This window comes from Phoxinus phoxinus, assembly GCF_949152265.1.
Source record: "Phoxinus phoxinus genome assembly, chromosome: 17".
In the NCBI taxonomy this organism is placed as follows: Eukaryota; Metazoa; Chordata; class Actinopteri; order Cypriniformes; family Leuciscidae; genus Phoxinus; species Phoxinus phoxinus.
The window spans coordinates 29,608,368-29,626,298 of record NC_136892.1 but is presented as its reverse complement, the minus strand read 5'-3'; the positions used below and the strand labels follow the sequence as shown (position 1 = coordinate 29,626,298).

The 17,931-nt window shown below is 36.7% G+C and overlaps 1 protein-coding gene across 7 annotated transcripts in view; it reads right to left on the bottom strand.

Moving 5' to 3' along the window:
* Positions 1 to 17,931, bottom strand: part of LOC306984923 (potassium channel subfamily T member 1-like) — a 27,300-nt gene that overhangs the window by 6,986 nt on the left and 2,383 nt on the right. For 3 of the 7 annotated variants that reach the window (XM_079586726.1, XM_079586727.1, XM_079586728.1), the window contains exons 3-23: positions 14,849 to 14,928; positions 14,667 to 14,769; positions 14,284 to 14,325; positions 14,117 to 14,165; positions 12,142 to 12,201; positions 11,920 to 11,994; positions 11,747 to 11,830; positions 11,559 to 11,653; positions 10,548 to 10,731; positions 10,298 to 10,462; positions 10,074 to 10,210; positions 9,700 to 9,763; positions 8,238 to 8,346; positions 7,954 to 8,083; positions 6,518 to 6,667; positions 6,211 to 6,446; positions 5,928 to 6,138; positions 1,235 to 1,361; positions 969 to 1,141; positions 809 to 880; positions 28 to 162 (exon numbers count right to left, since the gene is read on the bottom strand). In XM_079586726.1, coding sequence (XP_079442852.1) covers positions 28 to 162; positions 809 to 880; positions 969 to 1,141; positions 1,235 to 1,361; positions 5,928 to 6,138; positions 6,211 to 6,446; positions 6,518 to 6,667; positions 7,954 to 8,083; positions 8,238 to 8,346; positions 9,700 to 9,763; positions 10,074 to 10,210; positions 10,298 to 10,462; positions 10,548 to 10,731; positions 11,559 to 11,653; positions 11,747 to 11,830; positions 11,920 to 11,994; positions 12,142 to 12,201; positions 14,117 to 14,165; positions 14,284 to 14,325; positions 14,667 to 14,769; positions 14,849 to 14,928 — 2,481 coding nt within the window. Of the gene's footprint in view, positions 1 to 27; positions 163 to 808; positions 881 to 968; positions 1,142 to 1,234; positions 1,362 to 5,927; positions 6,139 to 6,210; positions 6,447 to 6,517; positions 6,668 to 7,953; positions 8,084 to 8,237; positions 8,347 to 9,699; positions 9,764 to 10,073; positions 10,211 to 10,297; positions 10,463 to 10,547; positions 10,732 to 11,558; positions 11,654 to 11,746; positions 11,831 to 11,919; positions 11,995 to 12,141; positions 12,202 to 14,116; positions 14,166 to 14,283; positions 14,326 to 14,666; positions 14,770 to 14,848; positions 14,929 to 17,180; positions 17,280 to 17,931 lie in introns of those variants that run through there. The other 4 variants (XM_079586729.1, XM_079586730.1, XM_079586732.1 and 1 more) reach the window with 3 other exon arrangements.

Here is a 17,931-nt window from a genome sequence, read left to right as displayed (position 1 = left end):
ACTGCAGGTCAGCGGATCTAGTCTCACCTGAACATGGTCTGCACATTGACGATGGTTTTAGCGTCAGCCATATAGTCTTCCTCTGCACTCATAGTGCTTTCTTTGTCCACCACCACTAGATTATCAGCATACAGAACACCACACTGCAATAGGCTGTCCAAACTGTCAATCACACAAACATCCAATAAGTTCATCAACATCTAGACGGATATATTTGAATGTCTATCGGAGCTAGGGCTGCATGATTGATAGATATAAACCAAAATCACACTCGCAAAGGCTATGATTTAATTACATAAATATTTGTGCTGATTTCTTTTTCTTTTTCTTTAACACTTATTTTTAATTTTAGTGAATAGTAATATTATTTTTTATAATATATTATTATTTTTGTTTAATATTTTATTTAGTTATAGTAATAATAATAATAATTGCTAATAATATGCACTACTTAAATGCAATGCAATATAAACAATATAAAAATCCAAATGCAATGCAATATAAAAATGTAAATAATATAAAAATCCCGATGCAATGCAATATAAACAATATAATAATGCAATATAAATATAAAAATCCAAATGCAATGCAATATACAATGCTATACAAACAATAATTATTATTATTATTTTATAGTCATATATTATTTATATATACAAAATGATTGGTCAAATTGCATAGCCCTACAAAAACGCACAGCTAGTTTGTTTTTATTGTTTTAACACATTTTAAATTGTACTTCAATCACAATTTGTGATCACAAATCATGCAGTCCTAACGAAAGAGAAGTTTTTTTATCGAACTATACTTGTCAATGGTGCCACCCATATAATACACCATTGGGAAGCAGGATATGGCCTCAAGGAAGTGGTCATCGGGTCTGCAGGAAGTAGATAAACATTCATAAGGCTAATGAAACACACATGCGGTGAATGAGAATGTGTTGGTGTGTGTGTGTGTGTGCTTACGGGTTGTCTAACAGCAGGACTATAGGGTTCAGTTCCCTTCTGGGTCTGTAATAGGCTCTTAAAGGCACTATGAAGTTGTAAAGGCCGTTTCCAGCCGTCTCAGCGGAAACGATGATTAGCTTGTTTTTGAAGCCGTACGCTTTAGCGTCTTCAAAAGTAACATGCTCACAGCCCTACAGCAGGAAATGTGAGACAAATATGACTTACGTGGTCCAATACAATGTAATGCATATTACGCAAATAAAACATTTGGGAGAGATTCGTACCACGTGGAGGCTGCTGCTCACCTGGTCAAGCCGTAAACAGCAGAACGGGGCTTTCTGGGGCAGGAGATGGCAAAGGGTCGGGGAGCTCCCAATGTACGGAGAATTTGGAGGGTATCCTTTCACAAATCTGAGGAAAATAACATTAAAATGCATCATAACAGGCTTTGTTCATAGTAAAGACATAAAAAAATTCACATTTACTCATTTCGTTTGATACCTGCATGATTTTTTTCCCCAGTGGAACACAAAAGGAGAATTTTATGAATGCGCACATGCGTATATCTCATATAGGGCTGCAAGATTTGGGGGAAAAAAGCTAATTGCAGTTTTTTTCGGATAGAAATTGTGATTGCGAACATGAATTTGTTTGTATGGCTGCAAAATTTGGTAAAAAATTCTGTGATTATATATCAACATGATTATAAAATAATTATATAAATGATTATTATTGTAATACAGGGTATCTGCACATTTTTTTAAGTCAAATTTAAGGCTTTTTAAGACCTTTTTAAGACCTGAAGAAATCAAAATTAATACCGTACATTAGGGGTTTGCAATATTAACAAAAATATATCTCGATATTTTCAAAGTTTTGTTGATAATAATTAGATGATATTTTACTGATTTTGTACTGGTACCATGGCTGGTTTAGGCCTGTTGTTGACAGCAGACTCACAAAGATATTCATATTTAACATATTCTATCTATGCAGTGGTCAGTTTACAGTAGTGACTGAAATACATTTTTTTTATTAAGGGGCAATATTTGCCGCCTTAAATTGATTTCCAGGGGCATTTTCACCTAAATATGGAAATTATTTCTAAACGTATTTAGAGGTATGCATCACCTTTTATGTCAAATTCTAACATTCAAATTAAATTCTATTAGAATAAGACCGTACCACTGTCAAATTAAATAATTAAATTAAAAACCATCCTTGCAGTGCAGAGGTGACACAGAAGCGGCATCCGGACTGGCATTACTATATTTACACTTAATTTGCAATTGCATAAATAAAGCTATTCAATATTTAAATATGAAAATATTCATAATTTTAACATTTTAATTAAAGGGTACTTTAAATATGCAACTAAACCCGCCAGTAGGTGGCAGTAAGTCAATGTCTTAATAAGCGAGTTGTTGGAGTTTTATTCAACCGCTTTGTTCAAACCGCCGATTCATTCATTGAATCAAATGATTCGTTCAAAACGCGGATTTCAGTTTTAAAAAAAGAATCGCTGACTGTTGGACTACAGCTTCATTATGAAATTCTCGTCGGCGAAATAAAGGGGGAAACAAACAATATTGACAATATAAAAAGTAACACACAATGTTAACTTTATTGTTAATTTAACTGTTGTATAAAATAAATAGCACATTTGCAATTGTGCACAGGAAAACGGCACTCTTGCTTGTGATATTCTAATATAACAACCTAATATGATAGAAATATAAGACAAAAACTCATTTGGGGACATATCTATAACTGCACTGACACATCACGCAGTGAAAGAAAGCATGAGAGACAAACGCGATGTCAGCTCGAACTCGCGGTGCCTCGTACGTAGTTTAAACAATGATTACAATATCATCATAGTTCATAGACAATCCTAAGCACAAAGAATGAACTTACTTGAACTGACATTTACTCGTTCTCTTATCCTCTCCTCTCGCGTGCAGGAGACAGACGCAGGCTAATACTGCCGTAAATGACGCGAATTGTCACGTGAACAAGCAAATCCACAAAGATAGAATAATAAAAATAATACGTACGCTAATTAGATAGTTTTCATTTGGAAAGCATTTAGATACGTCGTCAAAGTGTCATCTAAAATTTAAGACCTTTCATAGGTAAAAATAAGACTTTTCATAAGTAAAAATAAGAATTTAAGACTTTTTAAGGCCTTAAATTTTAAATATCGAATTTAAGACCTTTTAATACTTTTTAAGGATCCGCGGGGACCCTGTAATATATTTCACTGTAAAATAAAAAATAAGTATTTAATAGTGGTGTCAACAATAATCGATTCGGCGATGCATCGCAATGCGGGATATGCACGATTCAGCATCGATGCGGCAAAGTGCCATAATCGATTATGTCACTGTTTATTTTCTGGCCTTGAGTTGGACAATAAAGTTGTTAAGTTTCAATTACTTTCGTGGGCATAACAACAACAACAACAATCAAGACGGCTGAGGCAGAGGGAGATGACCGCGATAAACGGGTAATTAAAAACGCATCCAAAGCTTGGAAAAGCGGACATCTGGGCACATTTCGGATTCTACGAAGTTAATGGGAAACTAGACAAGATGAGGCTGAACACAGGAGCGCAGCTTCGTGGCTGAGACACGAATAGACTATTAACATAAAGCTTTTACTCTTAAACACAAAAGGCACGTCCATTGTAATAAAAAAATTATATTTATTAAACAAACCAGATCAAGAGCAAAAACGAAATAAAGTGCATAACTGAAAAATAAAGCATATAGGCTCAAAACTAATACAAACAGTGGGCACTGCGCATTGGGCTCCAATAATTTTTTTCCGTCTTCTAAAAAAAAAAATGCTCCTACACTGCCGATGTCTTTGTTGACATGGTCTGACTATGAATTAAACGCTCTCAATTAAATAAATAATATTCAGCAAACCTTCTAGTAGCCTACTTTCTTCAATCTGTCTCTTCTCCGGTGGGTTGGGCTAATCCAAAAGAAGTGAAAACAAGAGGGGTGTTCTGAAGACAGACTGTTACCTGTGAAACAGGGGTGCTCTGAAAACACCCCCATTAGCAATTAGTGCTTTCCACCAGATGAAATGAACACGCAAAACGAATGAAATGAACGCGGCAAAACTGATGAAATGAACGCGGCAAAAAATCAGAATTTTGGTCAAACCAGAACGTATCGACCAATAATCGACTAATAGACTGGGAGATTACAGCCCTAGAAAGCAGTGATTTATGTTTTCTTTTTCAGGTTTGAAAAGGCCATATCCAATACCCTGTACCATTCAATTTGATTTAGTTTAATGACATTTATGTCAGAGATACAGGAGAGTGATAATACACACATAGCAGCCAATAAAATCTGTTGTTCAATATATGACTGCTTGTATTGCCTCATGACTGATGAAAAATTTGCCTTGTTGTGTGCAGTAGAATTTTGATGCATCGCAATGCATCGTAGAATCGAATTGAATCGAATCGTTACCTGGTGAATCGTAATCGAATCGAATTGTGAGGGCAGTGCCAATGCACACCCCTAGTATTTAATAAAAAACGAAATTAATAATAATTTACATTTCAGTACAACTGTAAAATTACAAAAATTATAGTTATGGCTGAAAAAAGCAGAGAGCCCTTAAAGCTTTTCTTTTATTGACAACAGCCAGTTTATAAGCGACACAATAAGACATGGTTTTGGATTTATTTTGATTAATCGTGCAGGCCTACTCTTACTTGAGAGCAGATAGTCACCAGTGGCTGTCAAACTAAAAAAAAAAGTATTTTTTTTACATTGAAGCTTTTTAAATAATTTTCATAAAAAAAACCTATAGTTATTTTGCTTGTGATGTTGAAAAACAAACCACAAAACCCATTAGAATTAGTACAAATAATTTGTACAACTCTTTTATGTTGATGTACAGTATATTTATTAACTCTTTCCACGCCATTGACAGAATTTTCTGGCTTTCCATGTTTTCACTGTTATACAGTAGGGGGCGCTATTAGGCATCTTCTGAAAGAGTACTGAAAACCTGATCAAAACACATGTGAAGACGCAACTGAAACAAGTGATATCACATGTAAGCATATGCATATGTAAAATAACACGATCATCAACATTAAACAGCATATAAATCAAAACTGCCTAATGTTACTGAACGAAATGTTGAACCAGGACGAGGTACAGGACTGTGAAGCTTGATGGACTCGATCTACTCCATCTATGTTTTGATCATCATTGTGAATCTTAACCAGATGTAGTCTTTGACAAAAAGTCAAATTTATCAGCTTATTGCTCAAAATGTTGTTCCTATTGATATACAGGTGAAACGTTAATTTAGATGTCTGTAAAAGTTAATTTATTTCAGTAATACTTAAAAGGTGAAACTAATATATTATATAGACTTTATTTGTTATAATTTTGATGATTATGGCTTACAGCTTATGAAAACCTTTTCACAATATTCTAATATTGAATTTGGGGTTTTCATAAGCTGTAAGCCATAATCATCAAAATGATATCAAATAAAGGCTTGAAATATCTTACTTTGCATGTAATGAGTCTATATAATATATTAGTTTCATCTTTTAAGTTGAATTACTGAAATAAATTAACTTGGTGGGGAAAGAGTTAAATGTAAATTTAAACGTATAATAATGATTGGTGTTGTTGTTTGAAATAAGAAAAAGAAAGACAGAAAACATTCATACAGACTTAAAGGTGCAGTAAGCGATTTCTGAGAAATGCTGTTGAAAGTGGAGCACCAAAACACACTTATAGCCAATCAGCAGTAAGGGGCGTGTCCACTCATAAGTGGGGAGGGGCCTTTGTTGCCTAGCGGGTTTGTGAATTTGGGGGGCGGAGCTATCAAGATAGGGGTGTGATCCTTTTGTGTAGGGGCGTGTTTGATGTGGTGATTTCAAACATCAACAGCGTTTCTCAGAAATCGCTTACTGCACCTTTAACTCACTCATTAGCTGTTACATCTTCATCTGAGTGCCCCGCCTCATCCTCTGATTGGTCACTGAGCAGATCACACTGCAGTAAGGAGGCGGAGTCAGCGATCTCCAGAACAGGCGCTATGCTTGGGCGTCGACTTCCTTGTTCGTTCTCTGGGGGCAGGGCCAGTTTGACGCCGCTCTCGGGGGGGCTGGTGTTCTGGAAATCCATGGCAACCGTTCCTGAAAACAATCAAATATTCATAAACAGACCCTCTGACAACTTCCTATCTTTCCCTATGCATTCTCGCTCACCCATGCTAGCAATGATACTATGAACAGGTAGGCCAGACGGGCTGTTTAAAATGTCACAGTGGCCCCTCCCCTTTCCCTGATCTTCTTCCTGTCTGAAGATGAAGGCAGAGTTTTCCTCCTTCGTGATGTTGATGTAGTAACAGGTGTCGCTGGCAGACATGATGTGCCGTGGTCCAGGATTCAACAAGATGCTTTTGTTATCTTCTCTCTTCACGCCGATCATACACACACCGTACCTACAAATAAACAGTCTGACATAACAAGTTTCCAACACATTTGATATATTTTAAATGGTGTGTAAACCTACTTTTTGTGAGCGTGAAAGGCCGCGTAGGTAAAGCTTTTGCTGTTGTACTCTCTGAAGAACATACTGTCAGCCAGGCGGATATGATACACCTCATTACCAGAACAACGGCCGTACATCCTCTGCCACTGCTCCGGAGACTGCTGCCCCTCTCTAAAAGGACATTAACATGTGATTATAATATTTTTCCTTTTAATTTTCATTCATCAGGTCACTATACCAAACTTCAAATAAGATATACTAATTGCAGGAACAAGTTTATTGGAACTGCATGGGATTAAACGCTTTGTGTTGTGCATGAAAAAGCATAGTGGTGATGAAACTGATAACTTAAAGTCCGCCTGTGTTGAAAATCAAGCTTTTAATGTTGGTTATTTGTCTATGTGTTTTTTTAATATGCCTTAAGACAAACAATGTACAAATTCATAAGTCAACACCATAGCTGAGTATTTTCTCCTTAAAACTGCAGTGAACCAAAAACACGGTTTGAAATCGCTGGTGTTTCTGACGTCACAAACTACCTTGTAACCAATCACGACAACGAGTGGATCTCTGAGCTGCTGTGAGTGAGTGGAGGCGGGGCTCATTTGCATATTCATAGAACCGCATATACTAAATGAGGCAAGGGTGTAGAGCTATTTAAGACATGAAGATTTTCTTTTTCGAAGGAAAAAAACGTTTAAATATGTAATTTTGGTTATCAAAGATGAGTTTTAAGGGATAAAATGATTGACTACACGGGGACTTAAAATATTATTATTGCACTACTGTTCAAAACTTTGGGGTCGGTAAGAGTTTTTAATATTTTTGAAAGTCTCTTCTGCTCACCAAGGCTGCATTAATTTGATAAAAAAAACTTAATTATTGTGAAATTTAAAAGAATGTTTTTTATGTAAATATATATTAAAATGTAATTTATTCCTGTGAGCAAAAGCTGAATTTTCAGCATCATCACTTTAGTCTTCAGTGTCACATGATCCTTCAGAAATCAGTATAATATGATGATTTGCTGCTCAAGAAACATTTTGTATCATCAATGTTGAAGACAGTTGTGCTACTTCATATTTTTTTTAAAACCGTGATACATTTTTATATTTAAAAAAGCATTTATTTGCAATAGAAATATTTTGTAACATTATAAATGTATTTACTGTCACTTTTATACAATTGAATGCATCCTTGCTGAATAATAGTATTATTTTCTTTAAAAAAAAACTTTGAACCCCAAACCTCTGAACAGTAGAGTATCATGATACTGTACAAAAAACATGACATTACCATGTATGTACATTGTTGTAAAAAACACATGATAATGAGAAGAGGAGTGTTGGGGGAACCTGTTTGAAAACAGTCAATATTTCTGAATTCCATGTGGTGGCGCTAGAAACACAGAAATAACACACTTCACCTTTAAAGAAGCTAAGAGAGTTGCGACTCACTGTCCGCGAGATGTGTGGACCAGTAACGTGATCAGCGTCGAGGTGGCCGGACACAGACAATTCAGAGCCAGCATGGCGTACTTAAACTCTTCTTCACACACAACGTGATCTGTGGAAAGAAACGGACATGCTGCTCAGAGGCAAGATGACCTTGGGTTACAAAAATGAGTCGTCTAAGGGCTTCAAATGATATTGAGAATGCAAGTGAGAAGAATACATAATGCAGAAAGAGTGAGCAATATTCCAACAAAAAGAATGTGAAGTGAAAAGAGCCAAATTAGTACCTGCAAATTTAACATGGAACTTGTTTTCAGGCTTAAGAATCTGGACGAAAAGAGGGCAGTTCGGAGCGAAGTCCTTCACAGCCCAGGCCCTCAGAATGGTCTGGTGATCCTGTCAATAAATCAATACTAGTCTTTAGGGATTTTTCTTAAAGGAGAACTCCAGCGCAAAATGAACCTTTGGTCTAATTACACATTGTTACCTAGTCAACCGTTATCTGAGATTTGTTTTCATGATTATCGAATGTAAATAGTTTTATCTCTAAAAACAGTTCAGCCTTTATAACGCTAGTATAACGCTAGTATATTGGGCATAGAGTAATGACAAATACAAATCGGTTGTTAATACCACTAACAAGGCTCAAAATAGCCCCACACTAACACGGTAGCATAATGAGGGTCCCTACCTTCAAACCGAAGCATTGAGAACTTTGACAGTGTCCAGACGGTTTAACAAGAAGATATTTTATACATACAGTCAACTTCACGTATAGAAGCAGAAGCCATCTTTGAAAAACAGACTCGACCAGTCGATCAACGAAACGCCGATCCAAATGCGCTGAACTGTGTAGAATCTCATATGGTCCAGCGCATTTAGATCGGCGTTTCGTTGATTGACTGATCGAGTCTGTTTTTCAAAGATGGCTTCTGCTTCTATACGTGAAGTTGACTGTATGTATAAAATATCTTCTTATTAAACCGTCTGGACACTGTCAAAGTTCTCAATGCTTCGGTTTGAAGGTAGGGACCCTCATTATGCTACCGTGTTAGTGTGGGGCTATTTTGAGCCTTGTTAGTGGTATTAACAAGCGATTTGTATTTGTCATTACTCTATGCCCAATATACTAGCGTTATACTAGCGTTATAGGCTGAACTGTTTTTAGAGATAAAACTATTTACATTCGATAATCATGAAAACAAATCTCAGATAACGGTTGACTAGGTAACAATGTGTAATTAGACCAAAGGTTCATTTTGCGCTGGAGTTCTCCTTTAAGGCCGAATACTATGTTCGGAAAGGAAATTACACAATCTACGGAGCCCCAAAAGGGACATGTTGATGGAAAAAATATGTCAATGCTTTTGCGTTCTCTCGCAATTTTATAGTTGGATAATTATATTGTATATAATTCGAGGGCATCAGGGAGCGGCTAACAATATGCAGCGTATTAAAATCACTTTTACATGTACTCTGTATAGGGAGCAGCGGTACTGACCACACATTTTACAAGAAAATATATTTATTTATTTATTTTCTTCTATTTTTGTTGGGTTACATCTGCTTTTGGGTTGCTTTATGATAATTGGTATTAGATATTTGAAAAAAAAATAGTCAATAACTGACAGATAAATTACAGATAATAGTTTTATTAGGTATTCTAGTTGATGATTAGAAATATTTTTTATCTGGTAAATGTGTCTAGCTTTATCGATACATGTGAATGATAAAATAAAAAACACTCACTGCCGCCATGCGGTCGGCTTCATTCCTGCTGCTAAGAATGAAACATGCGTCCGCATCGTCCATCCTACAGAACAAAAGCGACCAATCACAGAGGGGAATTAACAAAGCAGACCAATCACGGAAGCTGCATTTGTTGTTATTCCAAATCTTGTCCAATGCTAGCCTTCAAACAATGTGCAAACTGTATAAAACAAAAACGTGGTATAAATTGTGTGGAAAAAAAGGCTTAAGATACAAGTTACAATATAAGGGAGCAGAATAAACTCTTATCCAGCACTTGTTGGTTTTTAATGCATTTTGTTCATTAGTTGTTGAAAACAAATCCGCCAATGCATGAGCAGATGCTGTGATTGGTCAATAAGGCTGTCACTCACTTGGCTCTCAGTAAATCCTGGTTTTTGAGGGCTGAGCCTTGAAGGTAGATGACTCTCTGTGACCACAGAGGAATCTGCAAAATCCTCCTCACCTGGACATCCACCTCACATGGACACAAGATGACCACGTAATAATCCTGAACATGCACAGACACAACATGTCATCATACTAGAACAAAACGGACTAAACCTATTAAACACACATAGACAGACTGAATACACACCTGTGTGTGTGGGTGAGCGTAAAATTCGTTGAGAAAGTCCATAAGCAGGTCGATCTTGAGAGTGCTGACACACAAGACCACATGTCTCTCGGTCTGAGCCCGATGTCTGCTGTAGTTTCCCCCAGATTTCTGCCTTTCCATCCACAGATAGATCAACTCTTCAAACTACAGCCAGAGAAGAGGAGAAACAGACAGACGATGAATAAAATACTTGGAAAGGTGTTCATAGTCAGTGTTTGAGTGGTCAGACCTGTAGAGGCAGCACCACCAGAGCCACACAGATCATCACCACCACCAGCAGCTGAGATGGCCAAATCTGTGGCGTCACATCGCCGAAGCCCACCGTAGAGAAGGTCACGATGCAAAAATACAAAGCTTTAAAGAGAGACAGACTCTTCTTACCAGCACGCTCTAAATGCTGGATACCACATGTGCTGAAAGAGACACAAAGACTTTAGTGAAGGTGATGAGAGATAGAGAAGAAGAACGAGGCACTGCAGAGGTGGGCGATATACCGGCTGAAGCAATGAGATTGATCGTTTATATCGAGGTCGTGCAAGATCCTCCTTAGTTAATGTTGCTAGATATAAAATTGAGTAAATAAAATTCTCAAAATATTTATTTTGTAAATATAACTTACATTTTAATAAGAAAATGTAATAAAAAATAATAAATTAAACAAACATTATAAAAAAATTATAAACTAATCTTGACAATAAAATTAAGTAAGAAAAAGTTATTAAAAAAAGATCATTCTTTTTTTTAAACAAAAAAAAATATTATTAAAAAAAAGTTTTTTTATAAAAATAATTCAACTAATAATAAAACAATTAATTAATCAAATACAATAATAATAAAAAAATCTTAGCAATAAATTAACTATCTTGACTTGGAAAAAGTCTCCAGTAACATGAAACCTGTCAATCAAGAGCTATGCAAATGCATTTTCTAAGTTTTTTTTAAAAGTTTTTTTAGAGAAGCTTCATTTCTTGTCTGGATTTTAAAAATGAAGGCGAGCAGAATTAAATAGCTTTTAATTACCACAGTTTTCGATACATTTCAATTTACACAGCTCCTAATAAGCTAACATTGTATTAATAAAGATATTATATAATATAAAATATAAAAGTATTTTTTCTATAAAAATGCGTATATTCATTTATATAGTTATCAACCAAAATCTTTGTAGCCTAAATATCATTCACAATATACATTTTTGGATATATTGCCCAGACCTAAACCAGAATAAAATGATTCTCACCCGGTGAAAACGAGACATAAGAGAGTGCAGATAAGAATGAGAACCTGGTTGAACATGGCCGAGTGTGTTCTCTGAATCGCTCTGTGCAGATCATTCTGTAAAACACACACACACACACACACACACGGTTTCCATACAGCATTGACCAGACACTGGTGTGGGTTTATTTGGGAATGGTTAACACTCACTATCATGCTCTCCAGAGCACACTTGGCCAGCCAGCAGTTGAGGAACACTGGGATGAACAGGTTTCTGAGTGGAGGCCAGAAGATCTGACACACAGAAAGAGGAAAGAGGTCAGGTTACATTATCAGCTGTGGTGAGGAGTTTGGGATTTAGCTCTGAAGAAGATGCATCTCACCGTTATGATGAAAGGGACAGTATTTAGCATCTCCAACAGGAAAGACACCTGAAATATCTGCTCCCATATATTACCCTGGAAAAACACATCCGTGTCTTTACACTGCTGTGCCAAAGCAAAATGCAGTGACTAGATATTCACGTCTGTGACACTGAAACTTGATATCAAATCAATCAACATTCAATGAATGCGTTCACACTTCAAATATATGCACAAGCTCACCTTGTAGCTGAGGTACGTTAGCAACATGGCCTCCAAGAAACTGATGGATGCTACAATCACCTGAGGAAAAAAACAGACAAACAGACAAAACTATGTGTTTTTTGTTAAATATCATATGTGACGCATCAGGCTCCTATAGTCTGATATAGTGAGAATATGGAGCTCATATCCGAGAGGGGAAAAAACACCTCGGTTTATCCAGAGGCACAAACTGAGAAAAAATAAGTTATTTTGGTGCAGATGCAGATATTTATATAGCCAAACGCTTAGTTTTATGATTAAAGCTCAGTTGTTGTTGTTTTTTTATTCTGTGGGGGGCAAATAATGCAATACAATGGTGATTGAGGGATGAACATGGACATGGATTGAGCCTGATTGATGGACGGATAAGTATGGATAATCAAGTAAACCTAAGTTGTGTTCCTAAGTTTCTAACCTAAGTGTTCATCTTGAAATATAAAAAAATATATACATCTCTTGCTCTTTAATATCTTTGATAAGGATTCATTATATTTAATTTATACAAATAAATATATCTGAACAATCAAATAATACTTTAAATAAATTTTTTCCAAAGGTGTTTTTTATCATTTTAGGTCGGGGTTTTTTTCACGCTGATATAAATTTAAGTGTTAAATTAGTTTGGTTTTAGTTAGTTATTTTATGCTATAAAAATGGGAATGTGACGTCATGATTGACAGCTGTGGCCACGCTACATATGGGGTGAGTATCAAACACCATCTCCTGGTACTCACCGAAAAAGGTAACTCACTGAAAAAGTTATGTGCACCCCTGATCATGTCACATTATCCATGCATCCCTCTAATTTGTTCCTCCCGTGAGATGGGTTAAGGAAAAAATGCATTTGAAAATGTGAGGACCAAGCAACAACCCCAGGTTCTCCCCTGAGAACAAGACCAAAAATGTTATGTGCACCCCTGGATATAATTAAGTTTGAACAATTGTCAATATTGTGGGAACATGATGGACTAAAGCCGCGTTTCCACCGAAATTACCCAGAACAATTTGTCCCAGGAACTTTTTTCCGAGGAACTTTTTTTTGACAAGGACTGGTTGCTTTCTGCGTTTACACCGCGGTCTAAAGTACCGGGAAGATTATGTAAACTGTATTATGTAATTATATGTATTAACTGTATTATGTAAACTCCTCCAAGTCTGCGACGGACAGTAATCAGTTTTGAGCGCCACATTTATAATAAGTATGGAGGAGATTCAAACTGTGCTGCAGTTGTTTGTGATGTATTGGTTTACTAACGAGGTAATTAACAAAACGGCAGAAAAGAGACGAGCACTGATACTAAAGCGTGTAAAGCTCGTAAAGCTAGATATACAATTTAGACGATGCGGACATTGACCGTGAGACGGCTGGGACGAACGTGCAGACAATTTCCACTTCCAAAAATATGCCTAATAAAGCCTGAACCTCATCGTCGGTCCAGCTGTGTGTTTTTTTTATTTATTAAATTCCATATTTGCAGACAGACAACTCTTACTGCATGAAGCCACGAACCGCAATAGATTTTTTAAAAATGGCGGTTAAAATAGAATGCTGCGTGGAGTCATCCAATCAAAATGCGGCGTGACCACAACCAATCAGCATGTTCAACGCACAAGTCCCGCCCCCCCGAAAGTTCCTGAACTTTGAAAAAGTACTACCTCGTCAGCAGGGACTTTCGGAGGGGGAAATATTTACCTAGAACTTCATTTAGACCGTGCGGTGTAAACACACCGAGTACCAGCCCAGAGTTACTAGTTCCTGGGGAAAGTTCCTGCGGTGAAAGCGCGGCTTTACATGTTAAAACCCAATGCCATACTGTATTGTATGTAATGTGTGGTTCTAAATAAAAATATAAGTAAAAAAAAGAAGAAAAAAAAAGATTTTCTAAATGTTTCAAAGCTTCACTTAAATCAATACTACATTTAAATATAAATGCTTTGTTTTCCTGGGACTCACCTGAATGGCCCACACTGGCTCTTTTCTGTCTACCCAGAATATCAGCCCCCTGGAAGAGACAGACCGATTAGAGCAAATACATTGTATAAATGTATTTATACACAGTATAAAATCAACCTCGAGTAGCATCTGCATAAATGGAAATTGACACTGATGGTTTTTCTCACCAGTTGATCTCATTGGTCAGCGTGGTGCTGTTGCAGTTGATGCTGTAGAGAGAGGAGGTGTGGGTCGCTTACTGTGACACATCAATCCAGCATAAGAGATGATTCACTAACTCTCTTTAAATATTAGAAAATATGTAATGGTTCTGTCATGGTAATCACACTTTTTAACTGAAATGCTAAAAAGCCAGCATACTATTATTTCTGCTCCCAAGGAAGATTAATAAATTGCAACGTTTTGACAACAAAAGGTCTTCGTAATAGCATTGTGCCGGCTCTTTTGCATTTCAACTGATCGAGCACCTGCTGAAGTGATGTTTGGATGTGAGCAAACTACTTTGAAATCATACTCTTCACACTCATAAACATTAAAACACAGTTCTGACCATGTGTGTCGGAGCTGGGCCGGGTTGTCCGTCATGACTCGTATGATGTAGAGAACACATGTTAAAAGCTTCAGGCAGAAATTAAATATTCGGATCCTTAAACCTGGGGAAAAAGTTCATGCATTAAAAGACCATAAAATGGGGTCAAATTAAAGGCAAAAAGTCACAGGTTTGAGACTTACTGGATCTTTGGTTTTTGATGAAGAAAAGTTTGAGTCTCTCTTTAAACGTGTTCTCATCCACATAAAACTCCACATGAACCCTGCAGTTAAAAACATCAGTGTAGCGTTAACATAAATCACTATCAATCAACTGAAAGATCAATTTAATACCTCGTTCGGGGGGGCATTTGTTATGAAAAATAGCAGCCTACACATTTAGAAACAATAGCTACAACATGCCACAATTTTAAAATAAATTCATAGTGAAAATCAATTCCCTTAAAGGGTTAGTTCACCAAAAATTGAAAATTATCCCAAAATGTACTCACCCTCAAGCCACCCTAGGTGTGTATGACTTTCTTCTTTCAGCCAAACACATAATAAAAATATTTGTATAATATAGCAATATAATTTTATAATTATAAGTTATAATAAAAAATATCCCGGCCGTTACTGGAAGCTAGTGATTGCAGTTTATAAAGTTATAGTTATTGATATTTTTCTCACAAAAACGCATCACTTTGCTTCAGAAGGCCTTTATTAACCCCCCTGGAGCCGTATGGATTACTTTTATGATGGATGGATGCGCTTTTTTGGGCTTAAAAATATGGTACCATTCACTCCCATTATAAAGAGCCATAAATTGGTGAACTAAACCTCTCACAGAGTATCTATTATACATTTTACAACAAGTTAGTCGAAATTTACCACAATAAATACAGTAGAACATGATAAATTCTAGCAAAGGTGGTCATGAGTAGTCTTTTTAGTTTATTTTTGACTTTCTCTTTAGTGTTTTAAAGTGGCACATGGTGATTTGCTACACTTTTAAACAAAATTAAACAACTGGGCGCAGATAATTGGTCCATTCAGTTCATACGGCTTATAAAAGTTCAGAAACACGCAATGATAATTAATGAATAGCCTAATTCTATGTTTCGTGTGGGCGGTCAGAGTAACACAAAACATGTGAGAAGTGCATATTGCCCGACTTCAAGCACTGCACATGGCACAAGCTGATTGGCCTCTGCTGATCCTGTAGCCAATGAGATTGCTTGCTCAACAATTAAATGTTCGGGATTATTGTTTGCTGTAAGCTAGTCCTGCAGCGCTATCAGAGTTCCTCTGAAACCCTCCACCTCCCCCAGCTCCACCTGCCTATATCTATATCTATATAACTTACTCTGCAGCAATGTAGCAGTTACATTTGCCATATTAAATAGCATGCTAAAACTATTAATTGAAATCATTTTTAAGTGTGACTTTACTATCTTTGGGGTTACCATGATCACGCTTCTAGCAACTGTTCTCTGTCGCAATATATAGGCAGACAGATCATACATACAGAGATGAAGAGAAAGTGAAAGAGGGCAAATCAAAGTTTACTTTATCATGAAAGCTTTACATTGGTGAAGTGGACCTGCCAGGCTACAGCAATACTGCCTTATAAAGTCAGTGCTCTGTGTGGGTAAGACAGTGTGAATTCATGCATGTGGGTAGTTGACATAAAATACTTTTAGAAAGTTGACAAGTCATGTGGTGCGACAGGCTAAACTACATCTAAAACTATTTTTAACAGCAGTTTGTGAATTATTTTACAATTATCATCATGCATGCATGCATTAGTACTTTAAAAAAATCACTTGTCACAGGACTATTTAAAATAAACTAGTAAAATCAAAATGTGATTAAAAATAGTGAAATATAAACACACATTTTAAACTAAAATCCTGAAAAGCAGACAATTTATGCATAAAATATTCATGAATGCGCATGACCAATGCATAAACTGTTGTATAATGTCAATACAAATATGTGTCAGTATATGTGAGTTTTCCTGAAACTGATCAGTGATATGTTCATGCATAAGGACTCTCTCTTTTCCCTTGTTTTCTCTGTCCATTACCATGTTTTACTCTGTTTACATAGTTCAGCACGAAGAGCCATTCTCTACAGTACAATCTCCGAAAGGAGATGCGATATGTCCGCCAGTTCCCATGGAGACCACAGGAATGGAGGTTTTATTTGCCGTAATAAAGTGAGACGGAGCCATCAACATTACAACCCCTGGCACAATTTTGTGTCCAAAATTTGACATATGTTTTTGTTAGATATGCCATCATTTATTTAGCATGTTTTAATAATAAAAACAGTGAAACTGGAATAAAAAAATATTCATTTAATAAAAAATGCAAAAAAAAAACTTTGATAACAACTAAAAAGTGCAGCACTAGCAGCATCTGAAATCAACTACAGCGTTCCTACTTTAGCAAAAAGGGAAAAAAGCCAGACCGGGTGATCATTTCCAGTCATTCAAAAGACTGCAGTGACTCTTATTAGAGAAGCATCCTACCTCTGCCCAGCATCGCTACCAAAAGAGTCCAGTCTCCAGTTGACCAGAGCCGGGTTAACCCAGGACGGTACAGTATTCTTCTGTTCCATGACAGAGAAAACCCAGAGGGTTTCTAGACAAGGACGTGCAGAGATCTGAGCTGAGAGGATTGTTATGGAAGTACATAATCTTCAGCGGCGCAGTTCAAAATAACCCGCCCACACGCTCCTGACTGCAGGCGCTCAAGCGTGTCTCTCTCTCTCTGCTGTGTATGCCTCTGCATTCGATTTCAATACACTTTATTAGTTTTACTAGCATCTCTATGTCAAATACAGGCCTAAGTAGCATGTCTAACATGCACAACAGCTGTAAAACGTGGCAAACCTTACGAGTTCAGTTAATGCATAAAGCTTATTAAATTTTTTTTTTTTTTTGGTATAGTGGATGATGTTAGTCTTGTTACATGCCTCAAGCGATGCTGTTTGTCTTTGTAATAGTGCAGTCACACGAGTGTATGTAGTGTTGTCATAATGTGTTTGTTTACAAAGAGAACTTTGAGTAAATGAGCAACAAACTCATGGAAGAAAATTAAAATGAGCAGTTCTTTTGCTTTTTCTCTCTTTCCACCTTTCCGCAGTGCCCACTCTCTCTCTCTCTCTCTCTCTCTCTCTCTCTCTCTCTCTCTCTCTCTCTCTCTCTCTCTCTCTCTCTCTCTCTCTCTCTCTCTCTCTCTCTCTCTCTCTCTCTCTCTCTCCTGTTGTCAGGAAATTGC